Source organism: Spermophilus citellus, assembly GCF_964194105.1.
Source record: "Spermophilus citellus genome assembly, chromosome: 1".
NCBI lineage: Eukaryota > Metazoa > Chordata > Mammalia > Rodentia > Sciuridae > Spermophilus > Spermophilus citellus.
The window spans coordinates 125776884-125799431 of NC_138182.1; the positions used below are offsets into that span (position 1 = coordinate 125776884).

Below are 22548 nucleotides of genomic sequence, written 5' to 3' on the forward strand. Positions count from 1 at the left end.
GAAGTGACTTGCTATCAGTCAGGGACTGGAAAGCATGGAGCTGGTGGTGCTGTGGAGGTAGGTGGGGGCACCTCCCTAATACTCTCTGTTGGGAGTTTGTCGATGCTCATTTTGGGTATGCAAAATAGAGGGTGAACTTGCTACCTGTTGTTCCTGGGGAGATGTACTCCATGCCTATAGAGTTTGAAGATAAATGACAGGAAAATACGCAGGATGTTGTAGTTAGCGATTTCTTGTACCCTTCAGTAAGATTCAGCAGCAAAGAAAGAAAAATATACGGCATTGCCAAGAAAGGCCCCTTATGACACGTGGTCCATGTTGACTGGGAATCTCTTAACTCGAAGGCTTGCTTCCTGGCACAGATCATAAACCACACAAGGGCTCAGCCAAGTACCGGATAGTTACAGATGCATAATAAAAGAGAGCAGAGGTTCTTGTTATTCGAGGATGCCAATCTAGGAAAAGGGACACTTAAACCTATTTAAACAGGAATTTGACAGTACAAATTGGTGGGGTAAGAAATGGAAAGTCCAGTGGTCTATTTTCAGAATATAGTGTTTCAAGTTAGATGTAAAATTACTGAGAGAAAATCAGCCAAGGAGGAAATAGAACAAATGGTTACCAGCAGTTAACACCTGAGTGTGACAGATTCATAGTCCCTTGACAACAAGGAGGAAGGAGGAGGGGGCCTGCCTGATCAAACAGAGATAAACTCCATATGTGCCCAAATGCACTCAGTCCCACAAAGGCCTTCCTGCCACGGGAGAACAAAGGGGGTGGGGACAATTCAAGGTGTATTTCTTTAAATAACCCAATAAAAGTCAGTAAAACCTAGGTGACATTAGGGAAGACTGTGGGCCCCATATACTCAGCCAATGAGGACCTGGAGAGGTACCACGTGTTTAAGGGTAAAATGCTGACTGTGACATTTCTGGAGGTTGTCTGCTCGCCCCCAGAGGCCTGATCTTACAAGACCTTTATCTTTGTCTCTCAGTCCAGGCTTTGGGTTTGGACAGGTGAGTGAGTCTCTCACAGAAAGTGAGCTTTTAGTTAGAAAAGATAAACACGTTGCAAAAGTTACTCCATTTTCTATCTCCTATTTAATAAAATGACAACTGCATTCTAATCCTGCTGAAAAAGAAGGAGGCCAACAGTAACTTCTTCAGGTGTGATTTTTTTCTGATGAGTGGCATATTTCCTTCCCATTTGATTTCCACTGCACATTTATAATGGTGGTAATTTCGCAAAGAGCCGAGGGTCTTATCTGATCTTAGCAAATGGTCTCATGAGAGGGAAGGGCAGGGTGTGAACAAGGAGGAAGTAAATTGTTGGGAATTATAATAATAACGTGGATCAAATGCAGATGACTGAGCCTTGCACATTCTTTAGCTAAAATGATCCTATGAGGAAGAGGGAGACCCCATCCATATGAATCACTGACAGCAAGTCAGATGGGGTTTTTGTTACAGGAGCTGGTGTGTATTGTGTGGTATACAACTAAAAACCAGTGACATCTTGCAGCAATCCCAAACTAAAGTTGCTTGCATGCTTATTCTAGCAAAAGTCCCTTTCAACGTATTTACATGGAGAGCACCAAATAGACAGGAAGCAATCAGATAAACACCCCTCCCATGGGAAATGACAAGAAAGACCTCCAGGCTAGACTGATTCCCCTGGCCGGACCAGGTTTCAGATCTTGGCTGCTGGGTGCCGGTTTGGCCACTTGGATTCCTAACTCCTGGCATTTAATAACTATTTCTCTTTCCATTGCTTTTTGTTGCTTGAGAAACCCTCATGTTTCAAAAATATACACAAAAGAAAAAGGAAGAATATTTAATCACTGAACGTGAGTAAATACTGTGGATATTTTGGTATAGACTTTCTAGTTTTTTTTCTGTTCGTACTATTTAATTTATTATTATTATTATTATTATTATTATTATCATTTTGAGAGAGAGAGAGAAATTTTTTTTAATATTTATTTTTTAGTTTTCGGTGGACACAACATCTTTATTTTATTTTTATGTGATGCTGAGGATCGAACCCTGCGCCCCGCGCATGCCAGGCAAGCACGTTACCACTTGAGCCACATCCCCAGCCCAATTTATTATTGTTTTTTAAAATGTTTTGGTGCGGGCTGGGGATGTGGCTCAAGCGGTAGCGTGCTCGCCTGGCATTTGTGCGGCCCGGGTTCGATCCTCAGCACCACATACAAAAAAAGATGTTGTGTCCGCCAATAACTAACTAACTAACTAACTAAATAAATAAATATTTAAAAATTCTAAAAAAATAAATACATAAAATGTTTTGGTGGTATTGTATTGGAGATTGATCCCAGGAGTGCTCTACCACTGTACCACATTCTTTGTCTTCCCCCCCATACCAGGAAAGTCTTTACTCTCTTTTATTTCTGAAGGCTCTTTTTATTTTGAGATGGGGTCTTGCTAAATTGCCAAGGCTGGCCTCCAGCTTGAGATCCTCCTGCCTCAGTCTCCCGAGCTGCCGGGATTATAGGCGCACACCACCATGCCTGGCTCCTCTACTTTTAAACTTAACTAAAGCTAAATCATCCTGTGCCTATTGCTTGTCACTGGCGTGTTTCATAATGTCATTTTCTTGTGCCACTAAATAATCCCATCCATCAATCAATCAAGCAAGCAAAAGACCAACCTACGCAGTGGGTCTGAGAACCTGACGAAACCAAGCCTTCGAGGAGCCCCCCAGCTGGAGGCTACCTGACCACGTGAGGATCCAGATTGGCATCCAGAGCTGGGTGAGGGTCTTAGCTACCCAAGGGAAGGAGGACGGAGCCTGAGGCTTGCTTACCCGGCACACGTACTGGCTCTGGGGCCCTGGGGAGAAGGTCTTGGAGCGGATGATGGTGCTCCCCCGAAGAAATGGCCCTGGCGATGGGGTGCCCACACGCCGGTCCTTGGGCCGCACCACTGTGGGGGATGGGGCCACCGTGTCCGTGTTGGTCTCTTTGTCCACCTGAGGAAGAAGTCGCAGGCTTGAGGACACCATGTCCACTGAGTGTCGGTCACCCACCCCGAGTCTACCCAGCCACTCTCCACCCAACCTGTGCCCCTTTGCCGTGGGCCCGCAGGCACAGCAGGGTCAATCAGCCCAATCCCGCCAGAGCAGTGCCCAAGGCTGGAGGTGCCCATTCTCATTCTTCCACCTGTGCCTGGGGGCTAGCGGGAACCCCCAAACAAAGTCACATGGTGAGGCACCTCGGGCACCAGCATCCCGGGCCTGACGTCCTTACAACCTATGTACCCCCCACATTTTGACAAAGACACTGCCCAGCTCACCACTGCCCTGGTCCAGAACCACAGATTTTTTTTTTCTTGGAATTATGGAGGCCACTGCCAAGTCTCCTTTTTAAAACAAAGCCATTGGGTTTTCTGCTGTCCACACACAGAAATCCCAGGTAAAAGATAAGCAAGCAAAAGCACTTAAGCTTTTGAGACCATGTGACTGCAAAGCTTGAGGTGCATCCAGAGAAACAGGGGAGCCACAGAGAGCAGAAGAAAAGAGACAGCCTCTCCTGGTTTACTGTCACCAAAATGACCTCAAGTCATGGGGGCAAGGGATGGATGCTCCTTAACAATTTACTGCAGGTGGCCTGTTCTGGTAGCCTGTCCCCTGAGCCTAGAGGATGAGACCTTGCCCCAACCTTTTCTGATTGCCAGGGCTCAAGGGCTCTTCCTACCTTCAATGCCGGGTGATCATCTGGGGAGGCTTTCTCTGCAAAAATATCTTCTTCTCCCTCCGCTTCCTCCCCCTCTTCGTCCTCCTCCTCCTCAGCCACAGCCTCATTCTCGCAGGTCTCCTCCTCGTACCTCCTGCAATGACAAGACACTGTGGTTATTATCCCAGAAGCCATGCCACTCACCTGCATCCAGGGGAAGTGCATCAGGAAAAGGCTCCCAAGCTTTTTCATCATTGAGAGTACATTATTTTCAAAATCCCCAATTTAGGGCTGGGGATGTAGCTCAGTGGTAAACGCCTATCTTGCATGCATGGGTCCCAGGTTGGATGCCTAGTGCTGCAAGAATACAAAGCACCCAACTGCAGCGAGGTGTAATTTATATCAGCAAAATGCATTTTCAGTGTTCAGCTATCGAGTTTTGATCAGTGTACTCACTTGTGTAACCACCACCACACTCAAGATCTACAACATTCCATTGCTTTAAAAAATTCCTTTGCATCTTTCCCAATCTTCCCCCACCCATGAGCAACCACTGATCAGCTTCTTATCATTATAGATTAGATTCTTCTACAGTTCCATGTAAGTGGAATCAGTATGTATTTACTTGTCTCTGGCCTCTTCTGTCAGTACAGCGTTTTGGAAGTTCCTCTAGGTCCTACAGGCATCGGTAGTTATTTTTGTTGATGTGTAATATTCCCCCGAGTGGATATGTTGCAATTTGTTTAGTTTTCCATCAGTTGACCCACACTTGGATTCCTTTTTGTTCTTAGCCATTATGAATAAAGCTTTAAGACCATTCACATACATGAATTGTGGGCCGATACAGGTTTTAATTTCTCCTGGATATTATATGAATGGGCTGGAGCAGTTGAGGTGAAATGCTACAGTTCTGGAGGCTGAAGCCCAAGATCAAGGTGTCGGCAGGTCTGGTTTCCTCGGAGGACCCCGTCTTTGGTTTGCAGATGACCACCTTCTTGCTGGGTCCTTACTTGTTCTTTCTTCTGTGCTCACACGTCCCTGGTGTGTATCCAAATTTCCTCTTCTTATAAAGACACCAGCCAGACTGATTAGGCCCCACCCTCGTTTTAACAGCATCCTGTCACCTAGTTGCTTCTTCAAAGGTCCTGTCTGCAAATACAGCCACATCCTGACGTGCTGGAGGTTAAGGTTCAGTATATGAATTTGGGGAACTTGGTACAGCCCATGACAGATACATAATTAAGAGCAGAATGACTGGGTCATCCAGTGAATATAAGTTTATCCTTTATAAAACTGAAAGTGACCCTTCAAAGTAATTTTCTCATTTTACACTCCCACCAGCAATAAAATGAGAATTCTGGTTCCTCATTAACACTTGGTCCGTCTGTCTGTCCTTCCGTCCTTCCTTCCTTCCTTTCTTCCCTCCTCCCTCCCTCCTGTGTTGGGGATTGAGCCTAAGATCTCCAGCGTAGCAGGCAAGAACTCTACCACTGAGCTGCATCCCAAGCCCTTGTTGGTCCTTGAATTTAGGTTATAGGAGATCATTCTATATTCTGCACATGAATCCTTTGTCAGGTATCAGTATTGGAAATATTTTCTCTAGACCTGCGGCTTGCCTGTTCATTTTTTTAGATGGTATCTTCCAAAGAGCAGAAGTTTCTAATTAGGATGAAGTCCAATTTATTCATTTTCCTTTTATAGTGCTTTTTATGTCCAGAGAAATCTCTGCCTTCTCTGACATGGGGAAGAATTTCCTATAGTCTTCTTTTATAAGTTTTGTAGTCTCAATTTTCACTCAGGACCCATCTGCATTAATTTTTGAACACGAGGTGAGATATGTGTCTTCCCCACAGGGCTTCCTGTGCAGCATGACTGGCTCAAGAGAATCTTCTTGGCGACATCCTTTACAGCCGTCCTCTGCCCTTGGACTCCTGGGTGGGAAAGATTTAGTGTGACAAATGGATTTCCAGTGTTACACAGTCATTTATCTTGGGCCTCATCTTGACTTCTCAAAGATGTACAAACCTGCCAGGCTTCTGAGCAGCATGACACAGGGTTGCCATGCTGAGCCCACAGAATTCTAGCCAGAAGCGAAGAATTCGACGAGGAGCTGGCTCATCAAGGCTAAGGGCAAACCTCAGATGTCCCTGAGGATTTCCTAGCAGGGAGAAGGGATCCTGGATCTCTACCACCAACCCTGCCATGCAGATACCTGGGATCTCAGCTGGGGATTCTGGCCACAGAGGGGCCTGTCCTTCCCTTCTTGGCCCCAGCAGCTTCTCCATCTTCTTGCGAAGAAGACATGGAGCCTAGGAATCCATGGAAGCCCCTCTAGAAAGAATGTTGCAGGGGCCATGGTCAGCAGCAGAATGCAGTACTTTCGGTGCTATGCTACGGGCTTCGTCCAACAGCGTTGGGAGAGCTCAGTGCATTTCACAGACTCAAAAAGTGAGGGGCACAGGCCCTCAGGTTCCATGTGCCAGCATGGGTGCTGAGTGGTGGCATCAAGTTCCCAGGGGGATTTTGTCCAAGCCCGTTGAGGCTCGACCAGGATGTCAGTCTCTTCCATTTAACTGAATCTGATGGCAACATTCCAGGTCAGGGGAAAAAGCCCGCTCCATCTCAATGGCAAAGAGAAAAATTATTAAAATAAACAACATCTTTTCACCCATTGCCATGGCAAAAAAAAAAAATCTGATAATATCAAGTGCTGGTGAAGGTAGAGGAGACAGCAGATCACGGGGCGAGCATGAAAGAGAGGAGGGAATGTATACTAGGAACAAGGGCTAGCGGCGTCTTTTAAAATAAAAAGTATACATATGCTTTATTTTTATTTATTTATTTATTTATTTTTGCAGTACTGGGGATTAATCCCAAAGGAGCTTTCTTTACCACTGAGCTATATTCCCAGGCCTTTTTTTTTTTTTTCTTTTTTCTTTTGAGACAAAGTCTCAACTAAGTTGCTGAGTTTGGCCTAGAACTTGCGATCCTCCTGCCTCAGCTTCCTGAGTCACTGGGGTTACAAGTGTGTGCCACTGCACTCAGCAGAAGTGTACATAATGCTGACTGGGCATGGTGGCACATGCTTGTAATCCCAGTGGCTCGGGAGGCTGAGGCAGGAGGATCATAAGTTCAAAGTTAGCCTCAGCAACTTAGGGAGGCCCTAGCAACTTGGTGAGTCCCTCTTTCAAAATAAGAATTTTTAAAAAAAGGCTGGGGATGCAGCTCAGTGGTTAAGCACCCCTTGGTTCAATTCCTGGTACCAAGAAAAAGGACATATAATGTTGATTTAAGTACAATAGTTCAATTAAATCAACTATCTGAAAGGGGGCAGGTTAAGGGAACTCCCAATCACTGCTGTGGGAACATTTTCTGTGCTAACAGAGTCATTTGAGAACTAGTCTACCACGGCTACTACTGAAATATAAAACACGCATGCTCTGGGGCTCAGAAACACCACTTCATATCTGCCCTAGACAAGAACACTTAAGTTCCTGAGAAGGTAAATAGGATGGTTTCTCCGTCTAGCATGGTTGTGATTATATTCTATGTTTTCTAATAATCTTAATTTTATTTTGCTATGGCTCTTAAAAAATTATGAGTGCACTAAACAAACCTAGGTAAGGCCCCCTGTCATCCCAAGGACTCGGGAGGCTGAGGCAGGAGGATGGCAAGCTTGAGACCAACCTCAGCAACTTAGCAAAAATAAAAAGGGCTGGGGATATAGCTCCATGGCAGAGGGCCCCTGGATTCACTCCTCAGCCCTTCAAAACAAACAAACAAACAAACAAACAACAATAAAAGAAACCTAAACAAATAAAAAGAGGGAGAGACATGCCATGCTGGACCCTGGTGCTGAACTGAAGAGCGTAAATTAGAAGGCAGAGCAGGCCTTTGGCAGAACTCCACCTGGGACTCCAGAGCTAGGCAGCCACCCTGGGACCCAAAGAAGCCTCCAGCTTGGGGGGAGAAGGCCGCAGATGGACGGACCCGCTAGGCAGCTTGGGGGATCCCCGGGCCTCTTTGTGAGGCAGAGGCTGGGGAAGTTTGAATGGCAGGGGGTGGGGATACAGGGGGCCCCAAAGGGGAGAGAGAACAGAAGGCGGTTGCTAGGAGACGGCTTGAAAAGTCACAGCACAAGCTTGGAATTTAGCGGAAGCCACTGATCTCGTGCCAGGGTTTTGGGAGACAGGTCCTGGGCCTATTTCTGGCATCAGATCTTGGGCTGTGTGAATTACAGTACAGGGTGACATAGTCGTGCCAGAGAGTAGGGTAGGGGTGGCGGGGGGCAGAGGCTGAGAGAGTGTGGAGGACCCTAAAATAAACAAAAGATCCCACAAAAATTCCAGGAACCTTGCTGTACTCTTTGTCACAGGGAGAAAAGGTCCAAGAGGACTAATAGAGAGGTCAGCAAGCTATAGCTGGCGGGACAAGTCCAGCCCGCTGATTTTTTCTGGATAGTCTAAGCTATGAATCGTTTTTTATATTTTAAAATGTCTGGAAAAAAAATCAATAGGAGAAGGCTAATTCGTGGCAGGTGCAAATGATATGAAATGCAAATTTCAGTGTCCGTAAATGACATGTCGGCAGAGCACAAACCAGGTTGCTGGTCTGCAGACTGCCCAGGGGCTCCCACGCCACAGAAGCAGTCTGGAGGCACTGCGGCAGGATCCATATGGCCCACCGAGCCGACAATATTTGCCATCTGGCCTTTTCCAGAAAACATTTGGTGATCTCCGGAGTCAAAGATACTAAGGGAAGGCTCCTTCTGAGACCAAATATATAAAGTGGGGCTTAACAGAAAGATAATCCAAGAGTCAACGTATAGCTTCCTCTGTCAGGATCTGTGTTAAGTGCTAACGTGCATCATTTTATGGACTCTGCAAAATCCCCATGATATAATGGCGATCTTTAAAATCTCTGCTGCACAGATGAGGAAACAGAGGTTTAGAGTGGTGGTCCTAACCAGGTGTGAGGTACACACCTGTCATTCTAGCCTCTCAGGAGGCTGAGGTGGGAGGATCACAAGTTCAAGGCCAGCCTCAGCAACTTAGTGAGATCCTATCTCAAATAAAAAAATAAAAAATAAAAAGGGCAAGGGATGTAGCTCAGTGGTAAAGTACCTCTGGGTTTAATTCCCAGTACCAACAAAACAAAATAAAACCAACATAAAAACAACAATAATAAAAAGAGTGGTGGTCCTCAGCCCAGGCTGCACCTGTCAATCACCCAGGGAGCTCAGACCACACCCCAGACCCAGCATGCCCCAGGAAATTGGCTGAGCTAACCTCTGAATGCTCATCTGTCTGAATTCCAAGCAAAGGAGCTGAAGACCAAACTCTACTTCCTCCCAGATGGCAAGATCCATAGGCAGTGGCCAATCCTGGCTGGGATCTCTTTGCCCTAATAATATTTTCTGTCACTTTCTAAGTGTCTACTATACGCTCTGTAGTTTTTCTTCATTAGCGACTTCTCTTCCGGTCTTCCAGTAACCCTGGATCTTAGGTATTTCCCCCCCACCCCGGTTTTCAGGGAAGGCACAGTCAAGGTAAGAGGGAGGTGAGGGCAGAGATGGGAAGGAGGCGTGGGTTAGCTCCCATGGTGCTGGTGCCGCTCTGCTTCTGTAGTTTATGGAGGTTGGCTGAGCTGAGTCTACTTGCATCCGCTTTCTGCATGTGAGTTATTCTGCAGTAAAACCGCACCTGTACTCTCAGGTTTGCTGCAGTGCAAATGTCCATCAGCAGGTGAATGGATGTATACACGGGGAGGACTTCGGGGCCATAAATCTTGGTCATCTGTGAAACATGGGAGGGTCTGGAGGGCATTATGTTGAGCTGGAGAGGGAGGTGGGTGGGGGAAGAAGAGATCTCGGTGAGGGGAGGGGTATGAAGTTACGCATAGACAGGAGGAGTCCACTGTGGTGGGCCCTGGATGGAAGTGTGACCATGGCCAAACATGTACGGTGCATGTCAGAAGAGTTAGGAGAGGAGACTCTGAAGGTGTCAGCACAAAGAAACTGTTTGAGGTGATGGATATTCTAATTAACCTGACGGCATCATTACACAATGCGCATATGTCTCAAAACAACATGGTCCATTTGTACAATTATTGTGTGTCAATTTTAAAAAGATATTAGAAAGTGCTAAGGTGACACACAAAAAATGAAGAGGGCAGGATTGCCACCCTGGTCAATGTCAAGGGTGCCATGGGAACTTTCTGCTTGTGAGAGCATCAGGTCAGAGTGAGAACGCTGCCCTCCCTTCAGTTCCTGTCTCATCAAGGAGACAGTCTCCCTGGCAGAAGCACTGAGACACTGGCTCAGCTCCTTTTTAACATGGAGCTGGAAGATGTCAGGCCCAGCGAGGTGTCCATGGTGCTGTTTTCATTTCATTATGCTATGATTTCCACAGCTACCTCCAGAGGGGGACCTGGCGCCCGGCCTATTCCATATCCATTCCTTCTTTTTTCCTTTAGTGATGACATCTGACTTTTGAACTTGTAATCAACAGTCCTAATTTTCCAGTCTCCCTCGAAGTTGGGCAGGCCAAGTGGCCAAGATTGGACAAGGAAAAGCAACCAGAAGTCGTATGACGGTCCTATCTGCTTCCTGGTGAAAAGGTGCACAGGCATGTCTCTTCTATTTTTTAAAATGAAACTAGGGCTGGGCTAGTTGAGACTACCAGCCACACTGAAATCATGTGCAGGGCTGGGCATACAGGGTAGTGGGAGAGCACTTGCCTAGCAAGCACAGAGCCCTTGATTCAAGCCCCAGTACCACAAAAAATGGAAAGAAAGAAAGAAATTGTATGCAGCTTAATTTTATCTGTGGGGCTGGAGATTAAAAACCAGGGCCTTGTACATGCTAGGAAACTGCTTTACCACTAAGCTATACCTTCATTTCCCAGAGGCACATTCTTTGGTTTTTCCTCTTTCCTGACTAATGACTGTGTGAAGGCAGGTAGTCCAGAGCCATCTTGGGCTATCAAGCAGCCTGGATGACGGAGGTCTCATAGTAAAGATAGCAAAGCAGAGAGGAGAAGCCTGGGTTCCTAGTAACATAACCATGCTAACAGAATTGGATAACTTTCTTATATCTTTTTTAAGTAACAAAAAAACTTATTTATATTATTTTGCTCCCTGTTCTAGCAGCCAAATGCAATCCTTACTGAAGAATTTTTAATTTATGGGATATGATACAAATTTTTCATTTATACCAATAAAAAATTTAATCAAAAAGTTGTTAATCAAAAGAAATGTCAGCCGGATGTGGCAGCACACATCTGTCATCCCAGTAGCTTGGGAGGCTGAGGCAGGAGGATCTAGAGTTCAAAGCCAGCCTCAGCAATGGTGAGGTGCTAGGCAACTCAGGGAGACCCTGTCTCTAAACAAAACGATAAATAGGGCTGGAATGTGGCTCAGTGGTTGAGTGTCCCTGAGTTCAATCCCTAGTACCCACCACCCCTCACCCCAAGAAAAAGCAAAAGAAATGTCAGTGCAAGACAATGAATAACATTAGGTGTAACCTTGCATAGGTGATCCATGGAACACAAAATGCCAAATTGGGAAGGGATTATTTTGAGGGTGGTGGTAGCACTGGGGGCTGAACCCAGAGCTGCACATGCTAGGTAAGTACTCGACCACTGAGCCACATCCCTGGCCCTTTTCTTAAATTTCATTTTAAGACAAGGACTTGCTAATTTGCCCAGGCTGACCTTGAATGTGGGATCCTCCTGCCTCAGCCTCCAGAGCAGCTGGGATTCCAGGATATTAGTTCCTAATATCCCTGTCCCTCCACATCCAGAGGGACAGGGATATTAGGAACTACCGTACCAGCTATGGTGTCTTGTTGCCTGTAGACAGTCCATGAGGGGAAGGGTTCTCAGTGCCCCCAGGAGAACCTGTCTGTTGGTTGCCCTGGTGTTTGGGGATCTCATCCCTGGACCCAGGTCCAAGCCCAGTGGCCCTGAAGGTCCAAGGGAGCACTCACTTACCAGCTGTCTTCCAGCACCTGTGAGCTGCTCCTGCTCTCCTGCCTCTTCTCTAGCTCCACCGCCGTCTGCTCCAGCAGGGCAGACACAGCGTCCTGCAGAGACCAAGGGTCAGTGGAGGGACCATGGATGCTGCCCGACCTGCCAGGAGTCCGAGCATCTGAGAGCCCTGACCCTCCTGGAGAACTGAGGGTGCAAACTGAAGTCCAGAGCGGCCAGGTGTCTTGCCCAGTGTCACTTACATCCCGGAACTACAGTCCCTGGTTCCTCTCCCTCCAGAGAATAACCCCGTGGTGCATATGGAACTGCTCAGTAGGGTTTTAGAAGATTTAAGTGAGAGAATCATAGGTCTGACTGTGAGAAGAACAGAGATGTCAGGGAGACCAACGCATGTTCCATCAGTAACCCAACGACATGGGAAGGACCAGGATCGCATGTTTGGGAACAGAAACTGCAGCAAACGTGGAGGATGGCATTCAGGAAGACCGTCTTTACTGATTGGTGTCTGCAGTGAAGAAGTGTGAGTGACGTGAGTCTCCTTTAAGGGTTGCCATGGAGACCAATCGACACAATTTATATACAGTACCCAGAAGAGCACCTAGCACACAATTGGCACTCAGCAAATGGGAACTGAGAGTAAAGCAAAAACTAGGACCTGCAGTTTTCTGGGCTCATGATGAGTTTGCAATGGACCCTGGGAACACAGGTCAGAGTCTGGATAATTCCTGACATTTTTCTTCTGGGAAAGGAAAGAAAGAACAAAAATCAATTGAAGGCCTGATACTGGCCAGGAACGAGGTGGACAGTTTATGTATAGCATCCTTTTAATCCCACCATGATCCCTATAGGCAGGTGTTACTGTCTCCCTGAGGGATGGGACGGAGGCAGTTGTGTGTGAGAGTGGAAGGTGCTTACTCAGGGTCAAGTGCTATAGAAGGGGGAGGAGCTTCGTTTCAGGACCTTGGCCAGCTCACTGTCTCCTCAGAGAGTGAGGGGGGCCAGGGTGTGCCTCTGAGCTTTGCAGCTGGTTGATGGACATTGATAGTGTAATTTTGGTTCATCTTTCTGAGCTGTGGGGCACTGCATGTAACAGGACAGCACTGGACCCAAAGGGAGTACAGAAGATGACAAGAGAAGACAGACTGAACCTGGAAACTCATCTCTAGCACACTTGACCTATTCAAATATCCGAGACAGTTTCCTGCCCTTCGAGGTCCACACCCGCTGGCCAAGTAGACTACCGGCCAGGACTCAGGGGAGCAAGCAAGACTCTGTCCTTAAACCCCAGAGGCAAATGGGAAATTCTTAAGTAAGTCAGAATAACAACAAAACCGTCACCATTTCTCAAGCCCCACGCCCTGCTCTCTTCAGACCTCACAGCAACCTTTCAAGGCTCACATAGGAAAACCATGGAGGCTCAGAGAGCTGCGTGCCTGAGCCCTGCGGCCGGCTGGGGACATGGGCCTTCTGACTGTCCCTGCAGTGGCTCCCCGCTCCTCTTCTCTGGTTTCTGGGACAGGCCTTGCACAGCAGGGTCCTAAGGAAGGTTTCCTTTCTACCTTCTGACCTTCTTTTCCGCTCTATTTTTGGTGCTGGAAACAGAACCCAGGGTTTGGCACATGCCAGGCAAGCGCTCCACCCCGGCTCTCCCTTTCTAAACAACTGTGAACTAAGGTGTTTAGCAGGCAAGTGATGTTAGATGGTGCAAAACACAGAAGGAGGGGGGAAACGCAGAGAGAGCAGGTTCTCACCCCTTAGTAACGGCCCCGCCTTCCTATCCTCTTTCTCACTCCTTCCTCGTCCTCACCCCATTTCCTGCACCAGTGAGCCCCCGGCCTGCCTGTCTCTGCTCGGGGAGAGGCTTCCCCCACCCTCCAGCGGCCGCCTGTGTGACAGGTCGGGGCTCCAGGATATGACCCCAGCTCACCGTGCGTTCAGGCCCTGGGCTGGGGCCCGCGGCTCCAGCTGCCTTGGGCCCACTGCTCTGCTTCTTCAAGTATTTGTAGCTCAAGAGGTTGTACCAGCGAGTCGACCTCTCCCCAGAGCGGCACACCTCAGCCAGGCTGATCTGGGCACCTCCCTGTGGGGGGTGGAAGGAAAGAGAATATAAATAGGGGGTGACAAGGTGTCCTCAGAATTTGGCTCTTGGGGACAATATGGAAAACACCACCACAATGCCACTGCCAGGTAGAGATGGAGGCTTAAGAATGGACTAGGCATTATCTCCAGTAACTCATTCACTCACTGGCAAGCTCATTTGCCAAATCTTTTTTTTTTTTTTTTTTCAGAAAGGTCTCACAATGGTGGCCAGGCTGGCCTCAAACTCCCAGGATCCAGCAATCCTCTTGCCTCAGCCTCCCTAGTAGCTGGGATCACAGGCATGCACCACCATCTCTATACCATTTTTTGTTTTTGTTTTTTTTTTTTTGGTGCTGAGAACTGAATCCAGCACCTTGATATGCTCCATCACTGAGCCACATCCCAAGCCCTCATTCAACAAATATTTTCCTGAGCATCTATCCTGTTTTCTTTTTTATTGTGTGTAAAAAAAACTACATGGTTTTTTACCTTTATCATCTTAAGGGTATGTTTCCTTAGTATGAAGCATAGGCACATTATTGTGAAACAGATCTTCAGAATTGTTAAACCTTGCAAATACGAAGTACTACACTTTAGCACAGGGCCCCTGTCCTCTATCCCCTTGTCCTTGGTAATCCCATGCTTCTATTTCTATAAGTTTTACTACTTTAGATGTCTCATGTAAGTGCAATCAAGTAGTACGTCTTTTAGTGACTGGCTTATTTCATTTAACAACATCCTCAAGCATGTATCAGAAGCCCATTCATTTTCATCACTGAGTGATATTCCTTCATGAGCATAGACCACAATGTCTACCCACCCATCTATTCATGGACATCTGTGTTACTTCTAACCTCTTTACTATTGTGAAAAGTGAAGTTGTGCACACAAGTGTGCACATACCACTTCCATACTCTTCTTTCAGTTCTTTTGGATAGATATCCAGAAGTGAGGCTACTGGGTTACATGGTAATTCTATTTTTAATATTTTGAGAAAGCTCCACTGTGTTTCCTATGGCGGTCACACTGTTTTATAATGCCACCAACACTGCGTCGGGTTCCACTTTCTCCACAATGACACGCTTGCTGTGTATCTTCTCTGTGGTGTTTCGATAGGCAGCATCCTAACGGGTGGGAGGTGATATCTCAAGGTGGTGTTGATGTGCATTTCTTGGATGATTAGTGATGCTGAACATCTCCTGTGCACATTCACCATCTGTATGCCATCTCTGGAAAAATGTCTATTCAAGTGATTTGCCAGTTTTTAATTTGGGTTATTTGATGTTTGGTGTTGGGGACCTCTCCTACATTAACCCTATTGAGCATCAGGTTGTGTGGTAGCTTCTAAGGATAATGAAGGTCCCCAAACAGTCTCATCTCCTAGGAGCTAGCGGTCTCTAAGGAACGGGACATTGAACGAGTAATTACAGGTCAGGCAAAAAAAACACCTATCACTCACTTCTCCCCTACAAAACATGTACTCATCAAAAAATCAACAACGCATTCTCAGGGAGGCTAGGGGAACAAGCAGTCTCTCACTTAGCAGGTGGGAATAGAAAAGGGCTGAAACCCTAGGAAGGGAATTTGGCCATATGTAGCAGAAATACAGATACATTTAACCCTTTGACTCAGCAATTCTCCTTGTGGATGTCTGGGCCACAGACAGCCGTGCATAAGCAGGGTAAATGGGAAAATGACCCATGAAAAGGAATCTTCATTTTTGACTTCTTTTGTAGTAGCAGAAGATTTCAAACAAGTCGGAGGTCCAGCAAAAGGGGACTGTTTGAATAAATTACAACCTCTCTATACAATGGAAGATTATGTAGCAGGTTAAAAAATTAGCGCTCTTTGTACCGATGCAGAGATGTCCAGGACACATTGCTAAAGAAAAAAGGAACACGGTGCACAAAAGGATGCCATGTATAAGCAAACATCCCAAAGAAATGGTATACTGTTTTGTGTATTAAAAATGGAGAACATACGTATCTTTTATCTATCTCTCTCTATATTTTTTGGGGGGGAGCTGGGGATCAGTACCCAGGACCTTATGCATGCCAGGCAAGGGCTCTACTGAGCCACAGCCCCAATACTTTTTATTTTGAGGCAGGGTCTTGCTAAATTGCCCAGGCTGGCCTCAAACTTGGTGATCCTCCTATCTCAGCCTCCCAAATAAACCAAATAAAGTGGGATTAGAGGCATGCACCACTGCACCCAGTACCTTCTACATACCCTTCATTGTACCATGTTTGAGGCACAAGGGGAGTGAGTATGATCACATGATCATATATGAATCAAGAACTAATGGGAGGTAAAGAAGAAACTGGTCAAAATGGTTCCAGCAAAAGGTAGATGGTAGAATCAGGGATGGGGAAAGAGTGGGATTTCTTATTAGTGAGATTTCCATACAGTTTTCCTTGGAATCATATAAATACACTCCTTATGATAAAAATAAACTGCAACCAATGGACAAATCAGATATAATGTCATAAAGAAAGGCTTCACTGCAAGTTTCTCCTTAGCGGGAGGAACCACAAACTGACTTCAATCATTGCTCAGGTTTTACTGCTTCCACCACTCCTTTTTTGGAAAGCCCCGGTTAGATCTGGGATTTAGCTCACCTTCCTTCCCCTACTCTCCCTCACATTAGTGGCTGTGCCCGTGGCTGGTAGAAATAGCAACAGCAGTTTGCAAAGAGGGCCTGCAGCCGGACATGGTCAGGGATGAATCCCAGGATGCAGAAGGGGCTCTTCAGTCCCCCTGAGACCGTCCTGCTTTCTCCTTCTTCAGGCTGAGTGTATCTAATCCCCAAACCCAATATCCAAAGTGTTCCAAAACCCAATGCTTTTTGAGTACCAGTGTGATGCCACACGGGGAAAAATCTTTGTTCCATGCACAAAATTATTACAAATATTTTAAAAGATTCCCTTCAGGTTAGTTGTAGGAGGGGTACGTGAAACATAAAGGAATCCTCTCCTTAGACTTGGGTCTCAACCCCAAGATATGTATATGAGAAACGTTCCCGGTCTCAGGCAATTTGGATAGGGATACTCAACCTGTGTCAGGATGGAGTGGAGTGGAGGACGGACTGCGCTACATTTGGGTGGATAAAGGTGATTTCTAGGAGAGCAGTGCTGGGGGGGGGGGGGACACCAGGCTGACACTTGACTTGCCTGGCACCTGCCTCCTCATCTGGAAAAACAGAGAACGGCTCCTACCTGTAGGCTCCCAGGAGGTGGGGGAGAAGACAACAAAAGTGGGAGACCAAGGAGGAGCCTGCTGCAATCACTCAGGTGAGCGATGACAGTGGCTTAGGCCGGGGGACATGGTTGGGTTCTAGGGATCTTTAGAAGGTGAACTGCACAAGATGGGGTAGGAGAACAAGAAAGGCCACTGTGTCTGGCCTGAGCAATGGCCTGAGGAATAGGTTGCCATCAACCCAGATGGCAAAGACACAGGGAGGCACATCAGCGTGCTCTTGTGGCCACGCTGGCTTGAGGTACTCTTGAGACGTGTAAGAGAAGATGCAAACAGGCGCTGCAAATCTGAGGTCTGAGGTAAGCAGAGACCCGGGCTGCAACCACACCTGGCGGCGTGTTTGAAGACGGGGAGAGTTCACCAAGGAAGGGACTAGGAAAGCGGAGATCAGCTAGGATGGAGCACTGGGGCCCTCGGACATAGGTCAGGGAAATGAGGAAGGGTCAGCAGAGGAGACCAAGAGAGAAGCCAGTGACGTGGGAAGAACACCATGAAGGTGAGGTGACAGGGGAGCCAGGTAAAGAGAAAACGTGGAGGAAGATGGAGCAGGCAACGTGCCACACGTTGCCGGCTGTTCAGAGGATGAGGGTGGAGAAGGAGCCACTGCACTGAGTGACTGAGAGGTCACCAGTGACCACGAGGAGCAAAGCACGAGGCCAGAAGCCCTCTGGGATCGGGTTCTAGAAGGAAAGTGATCTCTTTTGTCTTCTGCTATAAAGAAAAGGGAAGAAACCGTGTCATACTTGGAGATGGAAATGGGACAAAAGGGGTTTTGCTCATTTGTTGTGAGTGGAAGAGAAACAGCAGCACGCTGCGACTCGGGAAGGCTGCACTCAGTAGGGGAGGGAAAGCTGGGGGTAGGAGAGAGCAGAACAATGGTCGGGTGATGTCCTCGAGGGGGTGGCTTCTGGCAGGAGTGTGGAGGAGCCCAGAGGACAGGCAGAATCAGCCAGGTGGGGGTAGAGCCGGGGCACTCGGTTCTGCCTCCTCTCTCAGGGTGAGCGTCTGCGCACAGGTGGGAATAAAGGGTCTGGGAGATGCAGTCTCAGGCTGGGCAGCATCAGATCATGAGAAGTCAGCACTGTGTAGCGAGGTCGTGTGCATGGTCTGTCCAGCCGCGCACAGGTGGGGAGGTCGCTTTAGCAGGGCTAGGGTTTTGCCAAGTGAAGGAGTGCCAGGGGAGCGGTGGTGATGCTCCCCATGGGGCCTGGGTAGCTGGCTGCCTCTGCAGGACCTGAGCTGCCCACACTGGGCTCAGCAGCTGAATAACAGGGAGCCAGGGACCCTGAGATGCCATCCTCGAGCATCCGGTGGAACTGCCACCTGCGGTGCTGGGGAAGGCAGGCACATGTCCCTCTAAACCCATAATCTAGGTCTGGGGACATGAGAGCCCTTACAATAACCCTGAGAGGCATTGAGCGGAATTCGTATTCAAATCCACGCTGTCTCTCCACGCGCAAGGCGAGCTGGGCAGTGACTTAGCCTTTCTGGGTCTTGATCCCATTTCTGCAAAATGGAGATCATGGGTTCCTTGTCAGAGGGCTGGGTGGGGAACTGAATGAGACTCTGCACACGTGAAATTCTTGGCCCAACAGTAGACACGCAGACAGTAGTGCTGGCCCATTAAATGCTGGAACCCGACTGGGGATTCCTCCTGCCCGGCAATGCAGGGAGACTCCACGTGGGAGCAGCAAGCCCGCTCTCCCTCTTGTCTCACTTCCTCTCCTCCTCCAGCCACCAAAACACAACAGCCTGATACTCCACGTCCGCACTCCTGCGGGAAAGAAGGTTTCCCATTGGCCACAGGCAGAGAGAAGCCGCGGGTGAGATGAGCGCTTTGGCTGCTGCCATGGCAACCAGCGATGGCCAGACTTCAATTAGGAAAGAGGAATAAAAGGGATCCACTTAGGAGAAGAAAATAGGGTTGGGGCTCCTCTCATGTAGGAATGCCCAGGCTCAGAAAAGGGCTTCATTGCAGGTCTGGATCTGGAAAAGCTTTCTGTTCTTTCGTTCAACGTCCACCACGCTTGCCAAACCCTTTAAGCCACCATCCCCACCTGTAGCTCCAGGGAGCCCTGTGCTGGCAGAGACAGCACTCGGGGCTGGTGTGGGTGGGCTTCACAGGGGACCATGCCTGAGTTCAAATATGGCTCCTGCAACTTTCCAGCCGTGTGATCTCAGGGAAGGTCTTTTACTTCTTTTAGCCTGAGTTTCCCTACTGATATACAGTATCTACCTCATTAGATTGCAGTGAGGATCAACAGAGAGAATGCATGCCAGGGACTTAGCTCAACGCCTGCCTCATGCATTTCATCCTATGTACACCTGCCACTGCATTATTGTTAGCATTGGTATCACCATAAATGGCAGCAACCCTGTTATGGACCCCAGCTGAGCAGGAGAGAGGTGGGAACTCATGTCCAGTGGAAACTGAGCGAGTGCAGACACTGTCCTACATCCTTGCTACACAAAGTGTGACCCAGGGCCTAGCAGCAATGTCACCCCCTGGGGGCATCTCCAGCCACACTCCAGAGTTACTGAATCTGAATGTGCATTTTAAGCGGAGCACCAGGGAACTCAGTGCAAAGTTTGAGAAGCGTGGCTTTAGTGCTTCACTGAATCCGGGAGAACAGCTTGCTAAGGAAACAGCACAAGTGAGATTTTACAGATAAGGAAACTGAGACCGAGAAGTAGAGATTCTCAGGTGATGGCTGGGATGGGCAGGCCTGATGACCAGGCTGAGGACTGACATTCCCTGTGGCTCCATAGTTCCACCAGAGATGGTGTTCCAGCAGAAGCAGACCCAGGCAAGGCTGGACAGCTAAGATGCTCCTGCTCCAGTCAAAGGCCTGTGTTCACACCAGATGACCAGCCTGTCAAGGAGGCGGGGAAGACGGAGAGGCAAACACAGCCCGCATGGCTCCTCTGCCCCGGACCTACATTTGCTCCTCTCACTTCAACCCACATTTCTAACACAGTCCCTGACAGCTTGTCTGAGTGTCAGCTGTCCGAGCTGGCTCCTCATCTAAGGGATTCTCCCAGGGGCCTCCAGCATCCAGCATGGAGTGGGCACTTAGGGGACCAGCAAAGGCCTCTTCTTTAACGAGAACCGACCATGTATCAGGTACTTCGGTGTTTCACATGTACCAAATCCTCATGTAACCCTGACGATGGGCGTGAGGGAGGACTTATCTGCATTTTATTACCAAGAAAAATGGAAATCAGAGACGTTTTAAGTAACTTGCCTTACGTCACCCAGCTATACAGCAAGTGGTAGGTGGGATTTGAACTTATCTGTATGACTATGTGTTTCTTGTCTCTGAGGCTGGGAAGTAAAACTGAGGCACAGGGCTAGCATCGTCCAGGTCCTCTCAGGTCCGTTATGCCACCTCGCCGGAGAGGAGCTCCCCAACGTTCCCCATGCAAACACCTCTGCTTGGAATCCAGGCTTGATCCACACCACAGCCTGCCTCTCCTTCCAGCCTTCTCAAAGCTCAGGGTGGACTGGTCCCCAGAAGGACTGAAGGCCAGATGGACGTACGGACAGACAGACAGACAGAAGACGCAGCCCTCACCAGGCACTCTTCCACGTGGCTCCTGTTGGTGGTGCAGACATCGACTCGTAAGGTCTTCTGGTGAAGGGCTTGGTAGGACGCCGACACCCAGAACATCTCGTTGAACAAGAGGGTGTCCGAGGCGTCCAGGGGCCGGGTCCTGAATAGGCAGGTGGTGCTTTCAGAGCAAGGGAGGATAGCCACGCGGATGTTGCTAAAAGGGGGACAGACCACCAGGGAGGTCGGGTCAACCTGGATCTGAGACTGATGTGCGGGTTCTCAGCTGCTAAAATCCCCCAGGAAAGTGCAGTGGAGCAGGCAAGCTGGGGCTGTTGTGCAGGGATCTGCGAGGGATACCTGTGACCACTGGGCAGGGGGACCGTCAGGCCCCTCATATAGAGAAGGCAAAGAGCCACAACCCCTTCAGAGGAGAACTTGAGGATTTAAGCAAAACCACAGACGTGTTGATCCTTGGGACCAGACCCCTGCCCTCTAGGCACTGTCCCAGATACCCCTGTAGGGGTACCAGCGAGACGGGGAGGTTGTTTGTCCTGCCACAGTTTGCACAGGCAAAGCCTGGAAGTGACCCAAGGGTCCAGTCTTGTCTTTCCTTCTGCTCTGTTGGCTTTCCCACCCTCCATCTTTCTTTCCCCATGTTCCACCCCCATGGGGGCTAGAAGTTGCCCCTACTGTTGTCCGCTAGGCCTCACAGTCTAGTTACAGGAGAAAACAGGTATTCAGGCGAGTGCCAGGAAACTAAACCCGGTCTGCAGGGGGAGGAGCAACAGGGAGACGGCAGAGGTGTGTGCCATCCCATCAGCCTCCAGGGAATACCCGGTCACATCCTGGCCAAAAACTGGCATCAACTCTGAAGAGAGGGAGGCTCCTTTCTGGGTAGAACACTTGAGAAGACAAACAGGACTGTGCCCATTCTTGGCTGACGTCCTGAGGGACAGGGTCCATGAAGGACCGGCTCGCCACCCATCCTGAGGTAGGTACCCAGGATGCATTGGGGAAGGAATGGAGACTGCCCATAGCAGCTTGCCATGGTGTCTGTAAGGGCATGAACAGGAGTGACACTTAGCATCACGGTCCCATGCACGGATACCTGCAGGACAGAGAGGAAGAGTGTCCCCAGGGATAACCAGAGAGGGTGAGGAGAGAACACACAACCGCCCAGCCACATACTCACACTCTCTGATCTTGCAGAAGGGAAAGAGCAGAAAGGTTACTCAGTTGGATGATTAATATTGCAAATTGTTTATTCTTCTCATCATACCTGAAGTGAAAAGGGGCAAGAGCAACACCTATTAGTAACACACCTCTCTCTCTCAATAATAACAAGATGTGGCTATTGGCTGGTGGGAACTGTGGGGAACCGGGCCACACAGACCTAGAGCTACAGTGCCATATAAAGAGGCAGGTCTGGAGCTGTCAGTCCTCTGAACTTCTAAAGAGAGGCCAGAAGTTTATGGGAAGTTTTCTGATACTGAAATGCTAGCAATTAATTCCTACTTCAAAAATATGGAAGTCATTTCCATTAAGAGGAAACCACGCTTATGTGGGCCATGCTCCCCCTACCCCATGTTCAACTTGGATCCAAGTCATTGGAATCCGAATGGGGATGGACAGATGCCACAGTGACAATGAACAGACACCCTGGCGGGCAGGACGTCTCAGACCTGGTTCTGGCTCTGCCACTGCCCAGCTCAGGTGCTGGGGCGAGTCACAGTCTTTAGAAACCTGTGTTTCTCATCTGTAGATGGGGAGCTGGGAGGCGGGGAAGAAGCAAGTACGCTTTTATTTCAGAGCCTCCCTGGTGGCGAACAGTCTCCCCTGGTGAACAGGTCCTGCCGGTTCTGCCCTCCTCCCGAGGCAGCCATGAGGATATACGCTAGTAAAGGCCATGGGTGGAGAAGAAGCCCCCTGCAGAACCCTCCCCTCTGTCCTCATCTTCCACTTACTTCAGGGCAATCTG

At 48.5% G+C, this 22548-nt stretch overlaps 1 protein-coding gene across 1 annotated transcript in view; it reads right to left on the reverse strand.

Moving 5' to 3' along the window:
- Positions 1–22548, reverse strand: part of WWC1 (WW and C2 domain containing 1) — a 143525-nt gene that overhangs the window by 10998 nt on the left and 109979 nt on the right. Inside the window, exons 13-18 of the mRNA XM_081296533.1 lie at positions 21763–21849; positions 20592–20784; positions 13610–13762; positions 11686–11777; positions 3716–3848; positions 2827–2991 (exon numbers count right to left, since the gene is read on the reverse strand). Coding sequence (XP_081152659.1) covers positions 2827–2991; positions 3716–3848; positions 11686–11777; positions 13610–13762; positions 20592–20784; positions 21763–21849 — 823 coding nt within the window. The remainder of the gene's footprint in view (positions 1–2826; positions 2992–3715; positions 3849–11685; positions 11778–13609; positions 13763–20591; positions 20785–21762; positions 21850–22548) is intronic.